Below are 22,507 nucleotides of genomic sequence, written 5' to 3' on the forward strand. Positions count from 1 at the left end.
TCCCCCTCCCTCTCTTCTTTCTACTGACATAAATCTAGAGAGATTGCATTCCTTTTTACTGCAGGTTTGTCTCAACAGATGTGAAGGCAGAGTCTGTTCAGGAGTTTGTTTGTGACAGACCTGTTAAACATAAAGAATATCTTGCTAAGCCATGATTTTTTTAGTATGTTGAGGAACCTATTTTTAGGAAGTGTTCTAGCTGTTAGACTTCATAGGCATCATGGTTTTTATATTTTCTATAGCTTTAGCTGTGTCTTATGACTAAGTACGACATTTTTGAGTTTCTGTATTAAAATGTTCTTGGATAGAGATTTTTCTACAGGTCCACCTATATTCAGTCTTACCTTTTGATTTAACAAAAACCCTGTATGTATGTTTCTGTTGCTTCTTGTATTAGATTTCAAAATGTAATACTGAATGTCATTTTGAGTTTAAGGGAAATAAATGAAATCATATACTCTCACAAGAATTGACAAATTGCATCCCTTTCTAATGCGAATTTTATATAAGTTCAGGAATTTTGTAAAATATTAGGAATTAATCTTGAACTTAACTTGAATAAGTGGAAGTGGAACAGATTGTTTTGAAGCCATCTGAAATGCTGAAAGGAAAATGCAGTGTCCTTTGACCACCCCCCCAAATGTTTTTTGATTGAAAATTGTCATGTAGGTGCAGCCATAATGGAGCAAGCATGCTATTGTTAAAAAAATACGTAAAAATCCCATCATATTTTAAATTCTGTTCTTCTTTCTTTAATGTGAGGGTTATCAGTTCTGTAGAAGCAAGAAAAGAGTCTAACTTTGATTTCTTTTATGCATTATTTCCAAATACTTTTGTCAGATATTTTTGTTATTCACATTCTTTATACACCTAGCTTGTATTAAACGTACAATGCTTATTAAAAGAAGAGACTCTGATGATCTGTGCTCCTCTCAGAAAGTCAGTTGGAGGCAGCTCCTCTTGCAGCAGTTGTCCCTAATAATTTTTCTGGACAGTCTGTAATTACATTTACCCGTATCCATTATTCCTGCAGTTGGTTACATACGCCTTGCATCTGTCAGACCTTACCTGCATAACAGTTCAGTGACTAGGTCTAAAGCAAAGAAATAAACTGGAAAAACAGTTTCTTGTTCCAAGAAGCACTTGTGTAGACCACAGCTGTCTTTATTTATTTATTTATTTTCTGAAAGGACCTTTACATCTCCACACCCTGTTTTGGCTGTGTCATCCTCTTAAGTACCTTTCAAGTATTTTGTCTACAGACAAGCACAGTGTCAATCTTTTTCTGAGGGATTGTCTTCCTGGGTTCTGAATTGTATGTTTTGTTCTTCATTGTGGAGTCCAAGACAGCATGAGTTTTGTAATGCTGTCTAGAGTGCAAGTTCATGCATTGGCAGGCTTTCACGTGATCTGGTGCCTGCTCTAGACGTGAAGGGCTCTTTCTGCTGGTACTGTGCTTTAATTTGTCCAAGATCCTTGAGCTACTGCTATGATTTTTCAGACTGTATTATAGAATTGCCTGGGCACACATTAAATAAGTAATTGTTCTATTGAATCATCTCAAAACTTAGTTACAGGGAAGCAGTGAATGGGGTTACTAGTAGGGTGCCCAGATATAGTTCAGGTCTAGGTGATCTAGAGTGGAATTGCAGAGCTCCAGTTTCCAGCAGTGAGAAGGTTGTACCCTGGGCTGCTGCCTGGGCTGGGGTCTGGGCTAACTCTTAAGTGTCATAATCCACCTTGATTCTTGTTATAGTGAACAAGGTTAGAACAAGGGGTAATTGCTTTAAACTGAAAGGGGAGGACAAAGCGTAATGGCTTGAAATTGGAAGAGGACAGGGACAGATTACATGTTAGGATGGAATTCTTGACTGAGGTTGGTGAGCCACTGGCACAGGTTGCTCAGAGAAGCTGTGGCTGCCCCATCCCTGGGAGTGTTCAAAGCCAGGTTGGATGGGGCTTGGAGTGACCAGGGGTAGTGGAAAGTGTTTCTGCCCGTGGCAGGGTGGGTTGGAATTAGATATCTATAGAGTCCATTCCAACCCAAGCCATTCTGTGGTTCTATGAGAAGTCTCAGGGTTTGTAAATTGGGTTTCTTTTGGGCAAAACATCTACTGCAGGAGTACAGCTACTGCTTTTTTCAGTGTAAGAGATGACTAGAAAGAAACTCCTCCCTCTAAACACACATGGTGCGGACATTGCACCTGAGCACCAGCTGTTTTGTCCTACAAACCCCCTCTTGTTGCAGTTCCTGCCAAGAGAAGCATTACCCAAGGATCTCAGGTTTGTTGCTTCCTCATCTATATGGGTGGAAGTTCCTACCACCACTGAAGTGGGTGCTGGTAATATAACAAGTTTAGGAGCCCTGATCCAGAGCTAAATTCTTGCAGGTTGTTGATTGAATTTTTAGGAGACTTAAAAGTCAAGGGAAAATGAGAAGGATTGTTTTCCCCCCAGCCTGTGGTCTGGGTTGTTGACTGTGTTCACAATCCAATGTAGTTCATTTTGATGCAACCAAGTCAAAAGCAATGCTGCTGGGCAAAAGAAGGCATATAATATTAAGCCCTGAAAGAGTGTATTCAGGCAAGCAGTGGTGCAGAAGAGAACCTTAGCATTGTGGATTGCTATCGTGAGTATCTTAATATGAATTTCTGGTACAGTGCACTGTTCAAAGAAGTGAATGTCGATAAATTAATACCACAACATGCAGGAAAAAAGAGGGAGATGGTCTGGCTTTTTATGTATACCCCAGTGCACTTGTGCACAGGTGGGAGGTCAAAGGAAGGAAGCAAAAATAATCACAGGATTAAAAAGAAACAGAGAAACCAACAACTGCCCGGGTTTAGGAGCTTTGTTTTTCCATTTAACGACACAGAGGTTGAGAAGTGTCATGTCTATGTAAAAATACCTGTATATAGATAGACACATACTGCATATGCAAATAGATCTACGGGTGTGAAAGTGATCTGGTGGTTTAACGAGAACCAGCGGGGAATCAGGCAGATTCAACCTTGAGTTCAGAAGGACTGCTGTAGTTAAATTAGTAGTAAAACTTCAGGAGAAGAGAGCTAGTGGAATAGTTTGTAATCTTTTAAGATAAAATTAGATACTACATTTTGTAAAATGTTCTTTAGTCAAACTTCTGGGAACAATTTAGTGGGTTTTATGGAGAGATTATAGCTGAGTGACTGCAGTAGTTGCTTCAGGCTCTAGAAATGTAAATCTGTAAACAATATTTAAAAACTCCACATTTGCAGATATGTTTCAGAAGGACAGGTCCAATGTCTTTTCCAGGGGCCAGTGTTGTTTCCACGTTAGCATGGCTTCATGTTATGACTTAATTACATTTTATTGCTGCTCTATGTTGTTATTGTGCACAGCAGTTAAACATTGTGAGCTGAGATACTGGGTTTCAATTTCATATGTACATGGGATTTATTTGGATGATTCTCCACGTATTTTTAATTGAAGAACAGGTGTTCCCTGTAAGCTAAATGGGTATCCACTTACCCTGGTTTTACATCAAGAATATATTAAACTTTGCAGTGTGTGTGTTTGTTTTCATTTCAGGTTTCATTCAGGAAGAATATTACTGATAAAAATCTTTGTTTCAAGCAGCACAGAGGAGAAGTGCTCAGCTGCAATTGAATTTGTGAAGTGTTTCTGTTACAGTTTTGTCACTTTTATAGCACTCCAGTGAGGGACAAAGAGAGCACTTCTCCTAATATACATTTTGACTTCAGACTTGAGCCTCTATCTTCTTTTCTAAAAGTTGTTTCAGATATAAATGTGGTGATAAAGTTTCTTGAAGCTTGATGCTTTTAGCTGTATATTCATAATTTTGTAGTTCTGCATTGCCAAGTACCAGCCATCAGATCTGTTCAGAAATTGCAGCTCACTCTCTGGGGGGGGTACAGAGCAGCCTTCCCTGTCTTGTTTGTTTTTAATGAATTGATGCTGACTTGTAATTGCCTGGGAGAGTTTTTGTTTTGCTTCTGGTTGGAGTTAGATGTTAGATCAGACCTTAAGAAGAAATTCGTTATTAAGAGGGCAAGTGAAGCACTGGCACATGTTGCCCAGAGAAGCTGTGATTGCCCCATCCCTGGAAGCCCTGGAAGCCAGGCTGGACAGGGCTTGGAGCAGCCTGGTCTAGGGACTGGCATCCCTGCCCATGGCAGGGCATTGGAATGAGATGGCCTTTAAGGTCCTTTCCAACCCAAACCATTCTGTGATATTGTGAGTTGTGCCTGACTGACACAGTGACACAGAACTCGGAGATTTTTGGGCAGCTCCAGTCTAAAAATCTGTTGCTTCAGCATTTCCAGTTTGATCTTGGATGTTTTCGATTCAGTGCCAATGGGTAGATTTATCTGCTTTCTTAAATTGATTTCTGGCTCTTGGGTGTTCAGATTCTGTGTGGTGGAGGAGCTGTGGTGGGCTTTTGTACACCCAGTTTGGTGTGTGCTTCTGAAAGGTACAGCCATGGAGAGGAGGGTGCAGGTGTTTTTGAGGACGTAGAGGGGACATCTGTCTTAATACAACTTTCTAGAATATAGGAGTTCTAGTTTGCCTTCCAAAAATATCATTTGGGCTTGGAGGCATTCCGAATTAGTGGCAGACGGAAGTCAGTATTGATCCATAGTCATTCGTGTTGGCTTTGGGAGAGGAATCATTGGGGACTGTGTTTGCAGGCTGGCAAGGATGTTCTTTGGCTTGATGATCCAAGAGAGGTCAGAAGAGAAGTGATTCAGCTATCCAGCTGAAGGAATTTTGGCATGCTGCTTGGGCCCAGGGATAAATCCTAAATAGCTACCTTATGCCTGTCTGAGAAAAAGTTTCCAGATCTGATGTAGCGTATTCCTGTCTTAATGTGGTGGCTGTCAGAGTCTCCAGCATACAGCTGGGCAGTTCATGCATGGAAGGACTTGTTGCCTTCAGTTCTCCCTTAGAGGCTTATAAACATTAACTACCCAGAGGCTACTGATTTAGATAAGCATGCTATAAATTGACATGGCATGTAAATGAGCTATCATGCTGTGTTGTGGTGATTAATGTAACTGTAATGGCACACATTATCTCCTAAAGTTATGATAACCTGGGGAAATCACTTAAAGATAACCTGTTCTGTCTGTTCTCCTCAGGAAAATATCTGCATTTTGGCTCCACATAGTTTATCTTTACTCCTAATGCAAAACAGAAAATTAAAGAGAGCAAACTGCATACTAGGACCATATTCTAGCTTGCACTGCATTTACTCCTGCATGTTCATTTTCTTATGCAAAAAACTTGCTTTTGAGTTGCCTTGAGACTGGCATTTTTTAATTGGTACTCTCCAGAAATCATACTAATTTTGTCCCAAGCTTAAGATCCAGGTGTCAGTGCTGGCACTTCACTAATTGTTGCTGAACCTCTCATACTTCTGTCATGCTGCTAAGGCCCTGGCACTAACTGCTTGAGGCTTGGTTTGACTTAAATTAATTCTTACAGGAATTTGTCTTTGTTTAGCTTTTCATTCTGAAAGTATGTACTTTCCCTTGCAGGTTTTGCTTGTGCCATAATTCAGTATTTGTTCCTGTTTCTAAACAGAACAGCTGATGAGTGATCTGTAGGTACAAGTTTCAATAATGCATGTATAGTTAAATTTGCAGAAAATTTTCTTTCTTGTTTCAAATGAAGTTTAAAGCAGAAAAGGAAAAACAAAAACTGCCTTTGGTTTTCTTAGTTTCTTATTTTGATCCAAATCCTGAGAGAGCTTGGATTTTTGACTGTGAAGCATTAACAAAAAACGCTTGGGTTTTATTTTAGAATCCCAGATGTTTGGATTCAAGGTACATTTCCCAATTTTTACTTTGGAATCCTTTGGGCTGTCTACCCTCTTTTGCATTCTGCCACAGAAACTCTGTCTTGCTAATTCTGATCACTCTCTTCCTCTCCCTGCGTTTTTGTATCAGGGATAATAGAAGGAGGAACTCAGGAATCCTTGAGGAAAGACAAACTGTAACATGTGTGTATTCCTGGAATAGTTATTTGACCTCTCATGAGATTAGAAATGTCTTTTTGTGAAGGGGCTCTTGAGAGAAGTGAATGAGTTGGGGAGGAGGCTGGAGGAAGGAGAAAGAGATCTTCTCCTAATGAATGCTGGCAGTCACTTGGCAGGTGTGGGTACAGGGCAGGAGGAGGAGTTCAGTATCCATCAGCACAGGCTGGAGTAAGTGCTGTGTCTTTCCAGGCTGAAAGCAATGCCGAGCTTTAGAGAGTGGGGCTTCTGGAAAGCCTGCAGGACTGGAACTGCAGTGGCACACACCCTCTTGTGGCAGGAAGGGACAAGTCCCAGCACAAACCAGTGTGGCCTCTTGTTTTTTGTGCTCAGTGGTTTGCCTTGCTTACTCTTTTGTGTTCACTGAACATCCCTCATTCGGGTGCACCACATGTGCTTTCTTGCACTTACCTCTTTCATCTTTCTCTTTATGCAGTGCTTGAATCTGTTCTGTTTATCTTGCAAATTCTAAAACTTCACCCTATTTCAATCTGGTTTTATCAGTATTTGGATTGTATTTAAACTCTGGGCTTCACAGTGCCCTGTCTCACTAAGTTGCCAACATATTGAAAATATGTCTTACAGACTAAAACATTTACAGGGGCAAAAAAGCTGGAAAAATAAACAAGGATGCTGAAGAACACAATGGTTTTGTTTCTTAAATGGCTTAAGTTAGTCTGAACTACTATGAAGGGGTCATGTATAGATTAGGGGATAACATGCTGCTTTTCCCAGCTGTTTGATTAACCAGCTTAGAGATGGGTCAAATGCGCAGGAGCAGAGCACAAGGAAGGCACATCATCACCTTCTAAGTGCAGAAAGGGCCCTATAGCATGTATGCAGTTTATCAGATTTGCTGCATAATAAGCTGTATGCTCCATTCAGCACTCTAATTAACCCAGGAAAGCTCTCTGGCTCAGTCTTTGCTGATAGCATGAACCTCACAAAGCCAGGCAGTCTCACCAAAGTACCTCTAAATAAGATTAAGCAGAGCGAGTCAACCATGAAATAAAATGTAGGCTAAGTGTCGAGCAAATACTATTATTTGCTTTCATTTAGTACCAAGTTCTGTACTTGGCATGAGGTGTCGAGGCATTTAGTGTGTGAGTAGTACTGGCAACTCCTAGCAAGTGCTGACAGATGAGACCTTAATCATTAATGTTTCTCTGTACAGACAAAAATAACCAAGAGTTGTATGACAACACTTACAACAAGTTGATGGTATTTGCTACAACTTTTAAGCAGTCCTGGCTCCCGCTGATGCCCATCAGGATTGGAAATTACATGTTGGTGGGCTCCTCTGGAACATGGTGGCAGACTGGGTAATGCTGAGATACCAGAGGAAAGAAAAAAAGCCAAGTCTGGTGGCAGGTTTGTAAAATGACAGGTTCCTTAGCCCTGTGCTGTTGCTGAAGATCCTTGTCAGACAGCGGGAAAAGGAAATAGTGTTTAGGTTATGGAGGCTAGAGCAGGTACAGAAATACAGAGTCCTGGAATCTATTACCTGTTCGAAAAATGGATCTCATCCTCCTTTCTTTCCCTTTTCAGGTATCTTGCAATATCTTCAGAACTCTCCCACCTAGTGACAGCAATGAATTTGATCCAGAAGAAGATGAGCCCACCTTGGAGGCATCGTGGCCGCATTTACAGGTTCTTGATTATTTACCTCAGAAGATATTCTTGTCATTGCTTAGTGTATCTAATAATTTTCTCAGCTTTTTTTTAAACCTGTGAATCAGAACTAGTCTGTGAGGCACTAACATTTATTAATACCGTTTATGATTCTAATATAGTTCGTACAGAGATGGGAGAGAACTTCGTGATATTTGCAAAATGTTAGAGCTTTCTTTCAAAATTATATTGATGGTGTCCCTCATATTCCTGTTTTCCTTCATTGATTTAAAAATTATTTTGCTTTCCCAACTGCTTTGATGCACAAGTGTTCTTCAACAACTTCAGCAAGAGCATTGTGAGGATGACACTGCTGGCAGTTTTTCTTTACTGAGGATGGTTAATATTCATACGAAAGTGGACAGGTGTTGGCAGCTGATCAGAAAAATGAATGAGAAGCTGCATCCCTATCTAAGTTCTCCTTCGTCTCCCCGAGTCAAGTTTTGCTTCCAGGTGTTTGTAGCAGGATGCATGCTCACTCAGTAGCATCCCTTCCTCTGTATTTCAGTTGTTAGAACAAGGGATTTTGAGACCCCCATGTGGAGTAACACTGCATCCAGATGTGGAGTTACGAGCACAAGATAATTGTGGACCTGTTAGAGTGTGTCCAGTGAGGAGGGCACAAAGATGATCAGAAGGCTGGAGCACCTGTCCTGTGAGCACAGGCTGAGAGACCAGGGGTTGCTCATCCAGGAGAAGAAAAGGCTCCAGGGAAACCTCGTTGCAGCCTTCCAGCCCTTGTGAAAGGGAGCGCATAAAAAATCGGGGGAGACTGACTTTTTACATGGTTGGATAGTGATAGGGCAAGGAGAGGTTGAGATTACACTTTAGTAAGAAGTTCTTAACTGTGGGGCTGCTGAGGCCCTGGCACAGGTTGCCCGGAGAAGCTGTGGCTGCCCCATCCCTGAGAGTGTTAAAGGCCAGGTTGGATGGGGTCCTGGTTAGATGAGCTACATGGTCTAGTGAAAGGTGTCCCTGCCCATGGCTGTGGGGTGAAATGAGATGATCTCTAAGGTCCCTTCCAGTCCAGACCATTCCATTGTTCTATGATTTTGAACGAAGAACATAAGCTAATACTGGAGAAAGCATCATTGATACTAATGCAGTAAATTTCTTTATAGAAAATATAGATGAAGATCCTGTGCGTATTAGTCAGGATAATGACTCACACCACTGGTATATTTGCAAGAAGTTTGCTTGAGTAACAGTTTGTGGAGTTTGGGAGTTCTTGTGAGCAAAGGAGCACAATTGATCTCAGCCTGAAATGAGGATTTTATTTTACAGCTGCATGCACAATCCTGTGAGCGGTTTGTTTCACTCTTTTGTGCTCTCTAATTCAGAATCTGTTGAAATGTAGGTTCACCCCCATTTATATTTAAATTTCACAAAAAATAAGAATCTTCAAAACTTCAAGGCAGCTCTGAGGAGCTGTGTCTGCCTGGAAACAGCACATTCAATGACACTGGTGCTGTAGTTCAAAAAGTCACTACTTGCATGGAAATGATGGAATTTCTTATCCAGTGGATGACTTACCATTGTCAAGAAGAAATTCACTGAAGTATTTGTGAGAAGTCGATGGAATTGATTTCCTGATGATTTAGTGTTAGCATTATGTAAGCTGTCACTTTGCCCACAACTTATTTCTAAACCTCTCTCCTGCTTTTTGATTTCCCGTTGCTTCCTTTGAGAAGTCCGAGATCACTGACGTAAAGTAGCAGCAGCAGTTTTGCAGCATATTGCTGTCATGGAAAAGTTTAAAATGATTTTAAAATGTAATTTTTACGCTTCCTTTCTCCTTTCAGTATCAATATTCATACTCACTAAAGACAAAAAGGAAAAAGTTTTCAATGGCTGCTCTTTATGAAAAGGTTCTGCAAAGAGAATGGCTGGCTGGTAGCTCATTATCAGTGACAGATCAGAGTTGCTGTCTTATGAGGCCGCAGCAGTCTCTGTTTCACTTCACTTCTTCATTCCCTGGTTTTTATACTCTTCTTTTTCTCCACTAAATGAAAAGTCTTGCTGTCCCACTGAATAGTTTAGGTAGAGATGGAATTGCATGAAAATAAGCAGATTTTCTCCAGCCCGGAGGCTAATCTTTACAGTGAGTTAGGAACTTCTGAATAAATTCTGGTTTGTATTCTTCTTCTGTGTTTCAAGTTGTACTAGAACACTACTCTAAGCAGTTTCTAATTTAATTTAAATATTTCCAGCTGTTTCACCAACCCTTTCAGAATTGTAATGTCTGTATTTGATGTGACTTCAGCAGTTCAGAGGGCAGTTTAAATGTGCTTCCCAATTACTCTAGGAAACTTTACAAGATGATAACAAGCATTACAAGATGGCAGTGCCTGTTCTTGGTGATGAAATGTCTTTGACTGGAGTTAAATAAGCAAAGGCAGCTTAAAAACTCATGTAATTAATTCTAACTAAAAGGTGGCAATTGCATAAAGGAGAAAAATATTTTCCATTATTTTAACCCTTGGTTAAAATAAGGAATTTTCCCTTGGGGAAAAATAAGCATTTAATCTAGCAAAATAACTTAGGGAAACACTAAAAATATAAAGAGCAACTAAGTCATAAACTACAAACCCATTTTTTGTTTATTTTTTCTTTTGCAGCTTGTATATGAGTTTTTCATACGATTTTTGGAAAGCCAGGAATTTCAGCCCAGCATTGCCAAAAAGTACATAGATCAGAAATTTGTATTGCAGGTAAGCCAGTGTGTTTTCTTTAAAGGCTTAGTGTTGCTCTTGAAAAAAAAAATCCTTTAAAAAGGTTTTGTTCAGAAGTTGAAAGTATAACTTTATTTGCAACAGAAAAAGGCTAAACCAGCACCTACAATGAAAGTTTTCAATCTGTGGAGATAGTGGAAAAAGGTGTGTGTGTGTGTGTTTATGTGTCAGTCTCTGTTGCTATAGATACATAAAATAGATGGTTTGGATCCAGTTTTGATACCTCAGTCAAAATATTTGACTTTCTGGTTTTGAGAGAGAACTGAAACAGTAATTGAAAAATGAAAAGTTTGCTATCAAGTAGTTTGAAAATGCTGCTCTCTCTATCTAGAGAGACTACTTAAACACCAGTTTTAATGTGTCTTACTTAATATTGGTTATATATACGGAGGTGGTTGAAGGAAGTTGTTTTCTGGGATAAGCCAGGACACTCCACAGATACATTTTTTGTCTTCAGATTTGACAACAGGCCTGTCTTAGGGTTTCTTTTCCCTTCATCAATTTTTGTATAACTGCAAAGTCAGAAAGAACTTTGTGCTTGCTGCTGTCTATAGCTTGCTTTTGAAATCAGGGGAGTTTAGAAAGATTCCTACTTAGTTAGAAAAAGGAATTCCTTGCAGGCTGACAGTTGAATGAGAAACAAACTAGAGTTGGCAGGAGATACTCAGCATTTCTGAAGACCTTTCTCTTGCCCCGTATCACTTGTGGAGCTTTTATTTTCCCCTCTAGTTCTCAGGCAATAAAAGTTGTGCTTTTACTGTTAATGTATGTTGTTTGGATGAAGAATACCTGAAAAACGTAGTGAAAAGAGCAATTTCTGTCCTAACATTCAAAGTTTCGAAGAAAGGACTTCAGTTTCCTTCTCAGTATCACAAGGCCACCTTCACCCTATGAAAGCAATAGGATATAGTTACGTTTTTATTTTATCCACCTCCTAAATACAAGAGAATTTTTCATCTGGATCAAACTTCTGGTGGTTTCCTTTTTGTTCATCTCAGTAGTGATTTGAACAAGGAGGTGCACCAATGTGTTCATCCAGTACCTGGTGGAGATAAAAGAATATGCATGGTAAATCATTCCTGACAGGTTTTTGCAGGCCTGTTTTAGTTTGATTAGATAGAGCACGATTGCATCAGGATGAATGCATGTGCTCTCCTTCAAAATCTAGTAAAAATAATTCTCAGATGCTCCTGTTCTGTGCTGCTGAACTTGGTCATGACTGGCAACATCCCACTCACACCCTTTTAAGACTTTCAAAACTGTCAGTTTGGCACAGGAGAATAGGTCTAAACCAAGGATCTTAATTTTTTTTTTTTTTAATCCTGCTGGTTTTCATTAAATCTACTAAATGGAAGAATAATATCTACTGAAAGAGATGAACATGAGATTTTAAAACCTACGTATAAGAAAATGTATGATACGACAATTAAGAGGTCAAAGGAGTTCTAAGGGTTCCTATGTTCTTGCCATGTGGTTTGCTGATGCACGTTTTTACATCGCTGTGCACAGTGTGTCAATTTAAGATGCCCATTTTTCTATAAAAAGTTCTATTCAGCCATATATAGAGATGTAGATATATACACACACAAGCAAGTAGATATAGTTCCATGTGTGTAAATACTTTGTGGTGAGCTGTAGGAACTGGGGTGGCCTTCCACTTCCTGTTGTTATTTGTTGTGTGTCAGGAGTAACTCCTGAGTATTTGCAACTAAGACCACTTACACAGGAAAGCGATTTAAGACTTAAGAAAATTAAGTATTTTGGTGTCTCATGACACTGACAGCCCAAATGGGACAGTATTTGGAATCAGCTTTTTCTCAAAACTGATTTTTTAATTTTTTTTTTTAATTTTAATGAAGTGTTTCTTGGCAGTAAGGATGCCTTTATGGAAAAAAAATACAAAAAAAGATACAGTTTTTTTAATGGACTTTTTTCAAACTTTTTTGCTTGTTTACTTGCTTTTTGCATTTGTTTTTTTAAGTATATCTGTGTTTCTGGCTTTCAGCTGTGTGTTTTAATAAAATACTGTATTTACCAGTGTAGCTGTTCATTTCTAAAGCCTGCTTATGTACAGTTTGAAATGGTTGGCAGTGGTTGCTAAGAGACATACAATTCAAATATATCCACAAGTCTCTGTGTTATGTAGGTTGCTATTTTGGAAAATTAATTTCCCTTTTCTATGTATGTTTAGAATAGTCAACATAAATTATAGAAGTCTTGCAGCTTATCCATAAAAATAAGACTTTACTGTTGAAACCTGATAACAAATTGGACATAGCAGAATAACTGTCTTATTTATTTATTTTTTTTTAATGAGACACTGAGTCTTAGTTTAGCAGTGTTTTCAGAGAGGATCTGCATAAGAGAACTGGAAATATAAATACTTTTCAATCCAGTAAGAAAACGAAAAACCTAAGTGCTTCCAGCTGTTTGCTGTCTTAGGGTGAAATGTGCTATTTGGGGAAGGATGAGATGACTATTTATTTATTTAACTCTAGAACTAATTGAACAAAGTAATGTGTTTATAACCTCTGGAGGGCAGCTGACAAACCTCATACTTTCCTCATGAAATTCCCACCACAGATTCTTACTGCAAGGAAAATACAGTGAGGTCTCATTGCAAGCCACAGAAATGTTCAAAACAATGAGGAAGAATGTGTGCATCAATCTTAGACCTGGATGTTAGAAAGTAAAATCCCAGACAGTGTAACAACTTTTAATCATATTTTTTCTTATCTTTTTCACCTCCTCAAAGTTGTGTAGCAGTTTAACAGAGATCAGGTGTAGCATACATACACTGACATATCTACTTGTAATAGGTATTTATAATTTATCTGTTTGGGAACCTAAAATAATCTTGTTTTCTGCCACTCCTGTAATGATTTTCTGACAGCATCTTACCCATTTGTAAGACCTGTTTGACAAACTGTCTTTATTTCTCCTGCAAGACAGGCACTGCTTGACAGTTAGTTTCTTTTTCATGCAGGACAGATAGGGTTGCTTATAATTACTAAAAATTATCTAAAATTCCCTGTTTTCTGCATGTTTGTGGCAGTTGGTTGGGCTTTTTGCTTTTAAGTAAAGTTTGCCTCTGAATTTATTCCATCCACCAGAATAGCCAATGTTGTGGTGTCACAAAAAATGAAGAAGGTGGCTAAGGGAAAGCTTATCTTTCGTGGCACAGGATTCAAGGGGAACAAAACAAAGATCTGCAGGTGATATTCCTGCTGCTCATTTCATGCAGCTTCAGGTGTCAGTGTTTGGGATATATATACAATACCAGACACTGGAACACCTCTCTTGACTGAGTCTCACATAACTATTTTGCAGTTTATTTAAGAGCTACTTAGTAAATGTGGGTTTTCTGTTGTTGGGTTTTTTTCTTTGTTCATTGTTTTGGTTTGTTTTTTTTTAATTGGCATTGATAATGAAATCACCGTTTTGTTCAAAGTGAAGGATTAATTCCCTCTGATGCTTTTGATTTGTGTCAATTGGTGGAGATCCTGTAACAGCAGATCCAGTGCTGGCATGGACTTCCCTGTTGAGTCTTTCCACAGTGTGAAGGCCATGCAATCACTAGGAAGGCTTAAGAGCTCATCATATAAATTACAAGCAATTAGAAAAATGTGACCTTGACACAATGTTGTAGAACAAAGTATTAGAGCAAATGAGGATCTTTTGGTTCTGCGGAGTCAGGGAATGGTGGATTGTAAAAGGCAAACTGTCTTATCATGTTTATTTTTGGGGAGAAGGAAGGCGGCATTTGGGAGCCAGTTAATCACAAATTTATTATTCTGAGTTTTGTGATGTTGTACTGAGGTTCCAGCAGATTTTTTTTTAATACTGGATATCTACTCTTTGGGTACCATGGATGTCAAATTCTTTCATTCACGAGTTTTCATGAATTCAGTTTCATACAGAAGCCTGTGTGCCGTACTTGTCAAATGTCTCCTGTTTCAGTTCTCTTTTTCCTTTAAACGCAGCTGTTGGAGCTGTTTGACAGCGAAGACCCTCGAGAACGAGACTACCTAAAAACAGTCTTGCACAGAATTTATGGCAAGTTCCTGGGTCTTAGAGCATTTATCCGAAAACAGATTAATAATATTTTTCTACGGTAAGTTGTGGAAGAAGGTGCTTTTCGCTTATGATCACTTTAGGAAACTGATATATCGCTTATATTTAACTTTTCTTTTTTTAGATTTGTTTATGAAACTGAACACTTCAATGGCGTAGCTGAACTGTTGGAAATTTTAGGAAGGTAAATGGGTCTTTATTTATTATCTAACTCGACTTCCCTTGTGGACACGTCAGGATAGTGTCAGATTCAGAAGAAGTATTACGATAATCCCTGATTCTGAAAACAGATGTGTGCACATGCTCATCTTTAAGCCCATGTGCAAATCTCTGTCACATCTTTGCCAAGAATATATAACTGTATGCAAGTTATAGCCAAAGTGTTGGATTGATTTTATGTGTATGAGTGCATTAATTATGGCACACTTCATCCTTACATGCTGTAGGATTATTTTCTTCTGAGCACACTTAGCAGAGTGAATATTTTGAGTGAATCTAATTTTGGTAGGTTAATTACTCAAGACCACCTTGCTTACATGAATTTACAGACCACATAGACAAGGTCTTATCTGTTTGGCAACAGGTTTGTGCAGCTGTTTATGTGATTATTTCTAATGGGAGCTGGATTGCTACCTAGGTATGTAGTGCCCTGCTAATATACAGCAGGACCAAAGTCAGCACCTGTTTACAAATAGCATTTGTAAACAGGTGCTGACTGCTAAATATATTTTAATCTAGGAAGTGCTTGTTCAGACCTCAGTATTGCTTTCTGTGATGATGACACTAACAAATATTTCTTTTCTGATTTTCAGTATTATCAATGGTTTTGCTTTACCTCTCAAGGCAGAGCATAAACAGTTTCTGGTGAAGGTGCTGATCCCTTTACACACTGTCAGGAGTTTATCACTCTTCCATGCACAGGTAGAAATTACAGAAATATTTTTTTGCTCAGTAAGAATTATATGTATATTTTTTAAGGTTGCTTTGTGAATTTCATTACCTGCACATAAAAAGTGGGGGGAAGTTCTGAAATGTGGAAAAAAATACAATAGATTTTTTTAAAATTCATTCAATATACATTGTATGATAAATATCTAGCTTCTCTTCTGATGAGATAATTAAAAGCATAACATACATCTGTAATATTTTGGAAATTTTATTTAGTGGTTAAGCTCTCTCACTAGGTTTTCCTCTCTACTCTTTTCTTATTCTCACAAGTGTGCCTTTCCCATCCTCTCTCCCAAGAGGATGTTTGGGTTTCCTTAGTCTTGTGCTGTCAAGGCTCTTCTTCAACCTGGCAGCCTTCTGAATACTAATACCCACATTTTTGCATTTAATATTCTCCCTCACAGATTCCTTAATACTGCATTTATGCTCTCATACATCTTTTTATACCTCCAGCTTTCATGACGTAATTTTCCCTTTGATAACTGCTACCTGTTGCCTTTCTCTCTGATTTTCAGGTAGTGCAGTATTTCTTATGGTGATAAAGCTCTGCTTTCTAAAGATGTTATTCCAGGTTTTAGCTGTGTCCACTCATCTTGCAAGAATTCTCATGACTTTGCTGTATAAAATTAGTAAAAAGACGCAGTTAAAGAGAATAGCAGAAGCTTCAAAACATTGCCTGTATGACTGTATTTAGAATTCCAGGTTGTTCTGATTTTTATTTTATATGTTACTTTGTCACTAATTGTTTTTGCAAAGTGTTCTGTTGTTTCTTATAAACTGAACTTTGAGTGGATTTGCACAGTGCAAACTGCATCTCAGTTTAAAATTTGATGCAGTTTGAGAAAGCTGAATAGCATCTTGCCTTAAGTGTCTCTTTTTCAAAGAATTAGGGTTTCGTGGTTTCTTTATAGAAGTGTTCTAATTTTGTTCTCTTAAATTCTTACCTCTTTACAGCTGGCGTATTGCATAGTACAGTTTCTGGAGAAAGACCCCTCACTCACAGAACCAGTAAATATTTCTTTCATACTTCTTTTTTTTCCACTATGAATGGTTTACCCTGTTGAGAGTAAAGTAAAAAATCTAACTTCTTTTTCCTTCTAATTTAGGTCATTAGAGGTTTAATGAAATTCTGGCCAAAAACCTGCAGTCAGAAAGAGGTAAGTGATATGCTAGTATTTAAAAAAAAAGTTATTTTGCTCTAGAACATAATAAGCAGGGAATCTTTAAATATTTCCTCATTGATAGCACATGCTGAAGTGAATCTTGGTATTATTTCTTGTTACAATTTTTCTATACTTTAATTCTGTTTTTGTGAACAATTTTGACTTTGAAAAGTTTGATAACTGTGGTTTCTATTCACAAAATAAGTACTGGTATTTCTGCAGAGAATTTTTTAGAAAGGAGAATGTAAACACAGATGAGGATAGGTTGGAAAACTGTTAGATTTGGAATTATTTATATGAGAAGGTAGTGTTTTTCCAGTGAGGATGAAAGATACTTTGTGGTGTTTACCTACTAAACATGTAAAAGATGCAGTTAAACATGTGCATTTTTGTTTCAGGTGCATATCAGTTTCCCTAATGAGGTTTTGTGGAATAGCAAAACTGTTATTTTGAATATTGCTCTCAAAAATGAAGTAAAATTAGGAGAATCTCCTTAGTTATTAAAGTTTAAGCCTTGGACAGATCTTTGTATGAGACAAGGTTTTCAGCATGGATATATATACTGGTGCAATTCTGAATTTCGTTGTAAAAAACCACTTTAAAAGCAGCACTTGAAGAAATGTTTTAAGGGACTGAGTCGAGAAGCTGCCAAAGGTAGAACAGGTGACGTTTTTTGAGAGAGGGTCTTACTGAGCTAGCGAGGTTTCCATTTCTCCCTGGAGCAGTAGAATTTGAAGGTTACCAGCATTCTGCAGAACAAGATGATTTGGAGGTTTTATACTCAATGCTTTCTTTTTTGTCTTTAGGTCATGTTCCTAGGAGAGCTGGAGGAAATCTTGGATGTAATTGAACCATCACAATTTGTCAAAATCCAGGAACCTTTGTTTAAACAAATTGCCAAGTGTGTCTCTAGCCCTCATTTTCAGGTCAGTGGCAGAGGTTATTGTTTGTATAGGAATGTATAGTCTTCAGTTTCAAACATAACACCCCCCAAATGTAAATATTATGTTATGTTATGTTTTTACATACTTGTCTTCTGTCGAAGAGGATATGTTGGGGTGGAAGGTTAAGTCTGAGCTCCTTGAAGACTTGTTAGAAGTGTTTGGGGTTACAGCACAGAACTTGTCCTTCTGAGCCCCTCACAAATCCTTAACATGTGTCCAGGCAGACTTTGAGCCCTTCTCACTGTGAGTGACTGGTCCTGGCCATATAGACCATGGAGGATGTATTTGCTGCGTGGTTTTGGTGCAATATTATGCAGTTCTTGTTTTCTGACTTGCTTCCTTCTGACCACGTAACCACATGTCTGGTTAGAGGTGACAGAACCTGTAGCCTGTTTTAATCACATTGTATAATGGGAAGAAGGGGAATGAATGAGAGGTAAATGGATATTGAAGAGGATAAGAGTTCATGGCCTGTAGTGTCTCCATATTAAGCCTGGTGATCTGTCCTGGCACAAAGACAGATGTGACTTTTCAGCTCTTCCTTGGACTATATCTTTTTTGTCATAATTTAGATCAGCATCCTCCTTCCTACCCCCCAGCTCCTCTCCAGGGTAATTACTGTCCTTAGGACCTTCCCCACACCTAAAGTTTCTCCTCTCTTATCCAGCCCAGCTGCTGGGCTTTTCCCTGTCTCCTTCCTCTGGTATCCCAGCACTGCTGCACTACCAGAGGAAGGAGAACTGCACTCTTCCTGATTTTCAGGGAGAGGGGCAATGGGAAGTCTCTCTGCTCTCCCTTTCCCTCTCCATCTGCAGCACTAATGCTGTGTCTGCACCCAGTTTTTGGTGAGCAATATAACACATTGCTCAGGAAATAGAGAGTGGGTGCTGTGGGATCAGAACAACAGGATAAAAACTTAGTTCCATTAATGTGTGTTATGCTACTGATTAGAGTTGTTTAATTCCAAAAGTAATGACTCCTGTTAGCTGATCTTTGTGAAGTTTCTCTGTGATTAGTTTTTCCTTCAGAAAATCACAAAATTACAGGTATCTGAATTCCTGTTAATATTTTATTTCTTTGACTCAAAGGTGGCTGAAAGAGCGCTGTATTATTGGAATAATGAATACATCATGAGTTTGATAGAGGAGAACTCAAATGTTATACTTCCCATCATGTTTTCCAGCCTTTACAGGATTTCTAAAGAACACTGGAATCCGTAAGTTTGTGCATTTATGCTTTATGTCACCGTTTGACATCCCACTGATAAACTTAGGGAATGTCTGCTGAAGAACATCTGAATGGGAGAGATCCAGGCCCAAAGCTGCTTTGAGCAAGTGCAGCTCTGTTAATGCCAGTATATATTAGTCTGCACTTGAGTTTGTCTCAGTGTTTTTAATTAACTGTTATGTGTACAAAAATGGTTACCTTGTGGGATAAAAATAGACTTTCTCACAAGTTGGAAACAAGAAGAAATTAAATGTTACATTGTTATCGAAGGAAAAATGTTGCTCATCAAGTGTTTCTCCTACTCATTTTTTTTTTTATAAATGGGTTGGCTCTGATTGTAAATTGTCTAGAAGATGATCACTTGGCATTAATAAACTTTGTGGCTGTATCATGGACTGATACCTCTGGGAGACTTTTGGTGTTGGCATTTTTTTAAACATTCATGAAACATACAGACATCAGTATATTCTTAGGTTGGGTTGTTTTTTCTAAATTTGTTTAAATACAGCTGTTCTCTATTACAATAATTGAGCAGTTACTTTATAGTGATATCCTGATAATTAGGTATTTTTATTTTAAACTGAATGACCTAATTGTTTTCATGAAAAATTCTCTTACAGTTAGATGACATATATCCTATATTTTAGTTAGAAAGTTTTTCTAATTCAAGATGGTTACCATTTAGTAAACACAGGATTTTTAATGAGCTGTGCTATGTTCAGGTCCCAGTTGCTTTGAGACCTTACTGTAAAATATTTCATCTTTTCAAACATTGGTCTTTTTGTTTTGTACCTAGTCAAACTCTCAAGTTTGTGTGCTTACAGGACAAATCTAATGCTGCTGGAAAGCTTCTGTAACTTAACACTGATCACAAAAGAGCACTTTCCATGGCACAGTATTCCAGTACCAGTCTCCAACCTTTTATATTAGGCACTGGGATGCTTCTGGTAATGAGAATATTCCAGTATCTCAGTTCACAGAGTTTTCATACCCATAGAAATTTTGTTACACGAACAGGTAAAGATGCATCGAAAATAAAGGAGATATTTAAAGAATTTTTATATTTGTAAGAAAATTTTTCACGTAGGCAACAAAAATGAAAGTTTATTTAAAGAGATGAGAGAGACAGGGGTGCGTGGGAAATGGCACATAGTTTATGTGCTGTAAGGATTAGCTCCAAAGGTTCCTGGCACTTGTACTGTTGATTCACTGCCTCTTGGCTAAAGAGCTGTTTCTTAAGCAGCCCTGGGTCTGAATATGGCAGCCAGAGTAGTGGATCAGGAACTGTGAAAGGGAAAATGGATATGAACTGTATGAGCACAAGGAAATCACTCTTGAAATACAGCTTTGTATTTTGCATAGATGCACTGAATATTCAGCTTCATAGAAGAGTCATAAGGAAATATGAATCACTCTCATTTTGTGTTTGAATTCTATTCCTTCTGCCAGCGTTGATGATTTGAATCTCTGAAGTTGCATTCAGAATTGCTCCACAGCATGAGGGAAGAGTCTGTAGTTATATGTAATAGCTTTCTGTTGTTGCCTTTCACCCTAGAGTTTTGGCCTGCTCCATTTCAGTAGTAAGCAGGGACATGAAAGCTGATTCTCACCTTTAAGTATGTTAATCAAAAGTAGTTTCACTGAAATCGAAGAATTTACATAACCATACTTGCAGGAACAGAATTGGTCACAGAAAAGCTGGGAAGAGAAGACATTTTTATTTCACGTTTGATTTCACCTGAAACTAATGGATTCCTTTCTTTCTTCTTCTTCCATGTTTCACAGGGCTATTGTGGCTTTAGTCTACAATGTGTTGAAGGCATTTATGGAAATGAACAGCACCATGTTTGATGAGCTGACAGCCACTTACAAGTCAGATCGTCAGCGGTAACTTTTTAAAGCTTTTTTTTGCCAGCTGTGCATACAGCCTGCAGTTTAGTTCTCCCCTTACACTCAGGTGCAATTGCATAATCTCACACATAATAGACACTGTCCCATTTTTGTCCTTGCCTGCTCGTTAGGCTTCCCACTGCAGGATGTGAGATTGTGTGCAGGTTGTTCTTTAGCCTTTATTAAATACAGGATCCATTGCGTTGCTTGGGAATCCACATTCCTCATGCAATTCCTTTTTGACTCCACATTCCAAAAGATGTAGGTGTATCAAGAGCTTCAATAATAAAAGAAGAACAAGGGTTTAAAGATAAGACTTTGCTTAAAGACTTTAAAAAAAAAAAGTTACACTGAGGTTTGGAAAGAGACATGAGGGAAACCCCAAAGATTTGATTTTCCAAACTGCTGTTTGTAGGCTGGATGTGGTCTTAAAGCAAAGAGACATCTCTCAGCCTTTATGTTCTTATTCAGAGGTTCTGCTGTATCTGAGTCTTTCAGCATGCAAGATCCATTAAATACACCACTCATAGAGGCATTAGTTCAACTCCAGTGGCTCCTTGTCTTTTCTCCTACTTTCCTTAATCTTTATTTCTCAGTTACAGTGCAACATCTTTTCTCAAAAGTTTCACCTTATGCAAAGATTAGGTGGAAAAAAAGGAGGAATTTTCAGGACCTTTGAACAGTTTGCAGCTTCATTTAAGTCATACCTTTGCTGTGACTCACAGTTCCCCCAAGCAGTGCAAAGGACACTGCATGTCAGCAGAGGTTTTTTAGGTAGTCCAACCTTGAAAGTCTCTTGGCTGTTGCAGTTATTAGATTTGTGTGACTGGAGTCACACTGGCTTTTCATTCCACTTTGTTCTATACCCCAAAAAATCTGCACATAACAGGCTAGTTCATTAATACGGTGTTTTACTTTTAGAGGCTTGTTTAGAGATATATTTAAACTAAGCCAGATATTCTTAATATGTATTGATAAATAAGTGCCAAACTTCTAGTGCAGTTGAGACAACACCGTGTGGTTTCCTAGTGAAAAGGCAGAGAGTTTTTAGGACTGATGGTCTAATCCAGCTGTTCACTGAGGCAGCTTGGTGACCTAAATCGATTTGTGGTTGCACTTTGCCCCTTAAGATGAGGAATTTTGCTCTGAACAGGACCAGACACTGCAGTGGTGTGTCTCATGTCTGGATAATGGGGGAGGTTTAGTGGCTGAACTGCATGAAGAATTTATTTTGCACCTGCTGACATTATTTCCTACCAAGGCTGGTGCTAACCATTTATCCATTTTTATTTACTTCTTATAATTTTAAAACCTGAATGTATAAACTTTTCTACCTTACTGTTTCCAGAAAATTTTTAGCATTTAATAAAACCACATTTCAAAAGGATAGCTTTGATACCACTACAAGCTTGAGGAGAAATATGTTCAGTATTACTGGCTAGGATAGGTCAAATAGGTAAGTGGGGTGAGGTGATCATCCTCTAACAGGCCTTTAGGTAAGCAGGCATGTATTTCCTAGTGATTAGAAGATAAATATTGGTAAGTAGCCTGAAAATGTAAGGCTATTTCACTTATTTTTGTATTTAATTTAAAATACTTTCTCGTAACAATAGGCTCATTTTTTTTTTCTTTACTGTTCTTCAGGGATTTATCTGAAAGTTGTTTGTATTTTTTTACATGTTCAAAATCCTCTTGGGAAATCAAAATCCCAAACAAATGAGCCAGATGTTGGCATTTTGACTGAAGCAAAATGTGTAGGAATGTTTCTAATCCACTGAAATACTTTTCAAGACTTGTGTAATGTGACTGGCAGAGAATCTG

General features: G+C 38.3%; 1 protein-coding gene across 3 annotated transcripts in view; it reads left to right on the top strand.

Annotated features, from left to right (window-relative positions):
- Positions 1–22,507, top strand: part of PPP2R5E (protein phosphatase 2 regulatory subunit B'epsilon) — a 73,742-nt gene that overhangs the window by 46,372 nt on the left and 4,863 nt on the right. For 2 of the 3 annotated variants that reach the window (XM_082283772.1, XM_082283770.1), the window contains exons 4-13: positions 7,586–7,687; positions 10,327–10,419; positions 14,424–14,554; positions 14,639–14,698; positions 15,327–15,435; positions 16,417–16,470; positions 16,569–16,619; positions 17,432–17,551; positions 18,658–18,785; positions 20,582–20,683. In XM_082283772.1, coding sequence (XP_082139898.1) covers positions 7,586–7,687; positions 10,327–10,419; positions 14,424–14,554; positions 14,639–14,698; positions 15,327–15,435; positions 16,417–16,470; positions 16,569–16,619; positions 17,432–17,551; positions 18,658–18,785; positions 20,582–20,683 — 950 coding nt within the window. The remainder of the gene's footprint in view (positions 1–7,585; positions 7,688–10,326; positions 10,420–14,423; positions 14,555–14,638; positions 14,699–15,326; positions 15,436–16,416; positions 16,471–16,568; positions 16,620–17,431; positions 17,552–18,657; positions 18,786–20,581; positions 20,684–22,507) is intronic. The other variant, XM_082283771.1, reaches the window with a different exon arrangement.

The sequence above is a fragment of the Coloeus monedula genome (genome assembly GCF_965178545.1).
Source record: "Coloeus monedula genome assembly, chromosome: 6".
Classification (NCBI taxonomy): domain Eukaryota; kingdom Metazoa; phylum Chordata; class Aves; order Passeriformes; family Corvidae; genus Coloeus; species Coloeus monedula.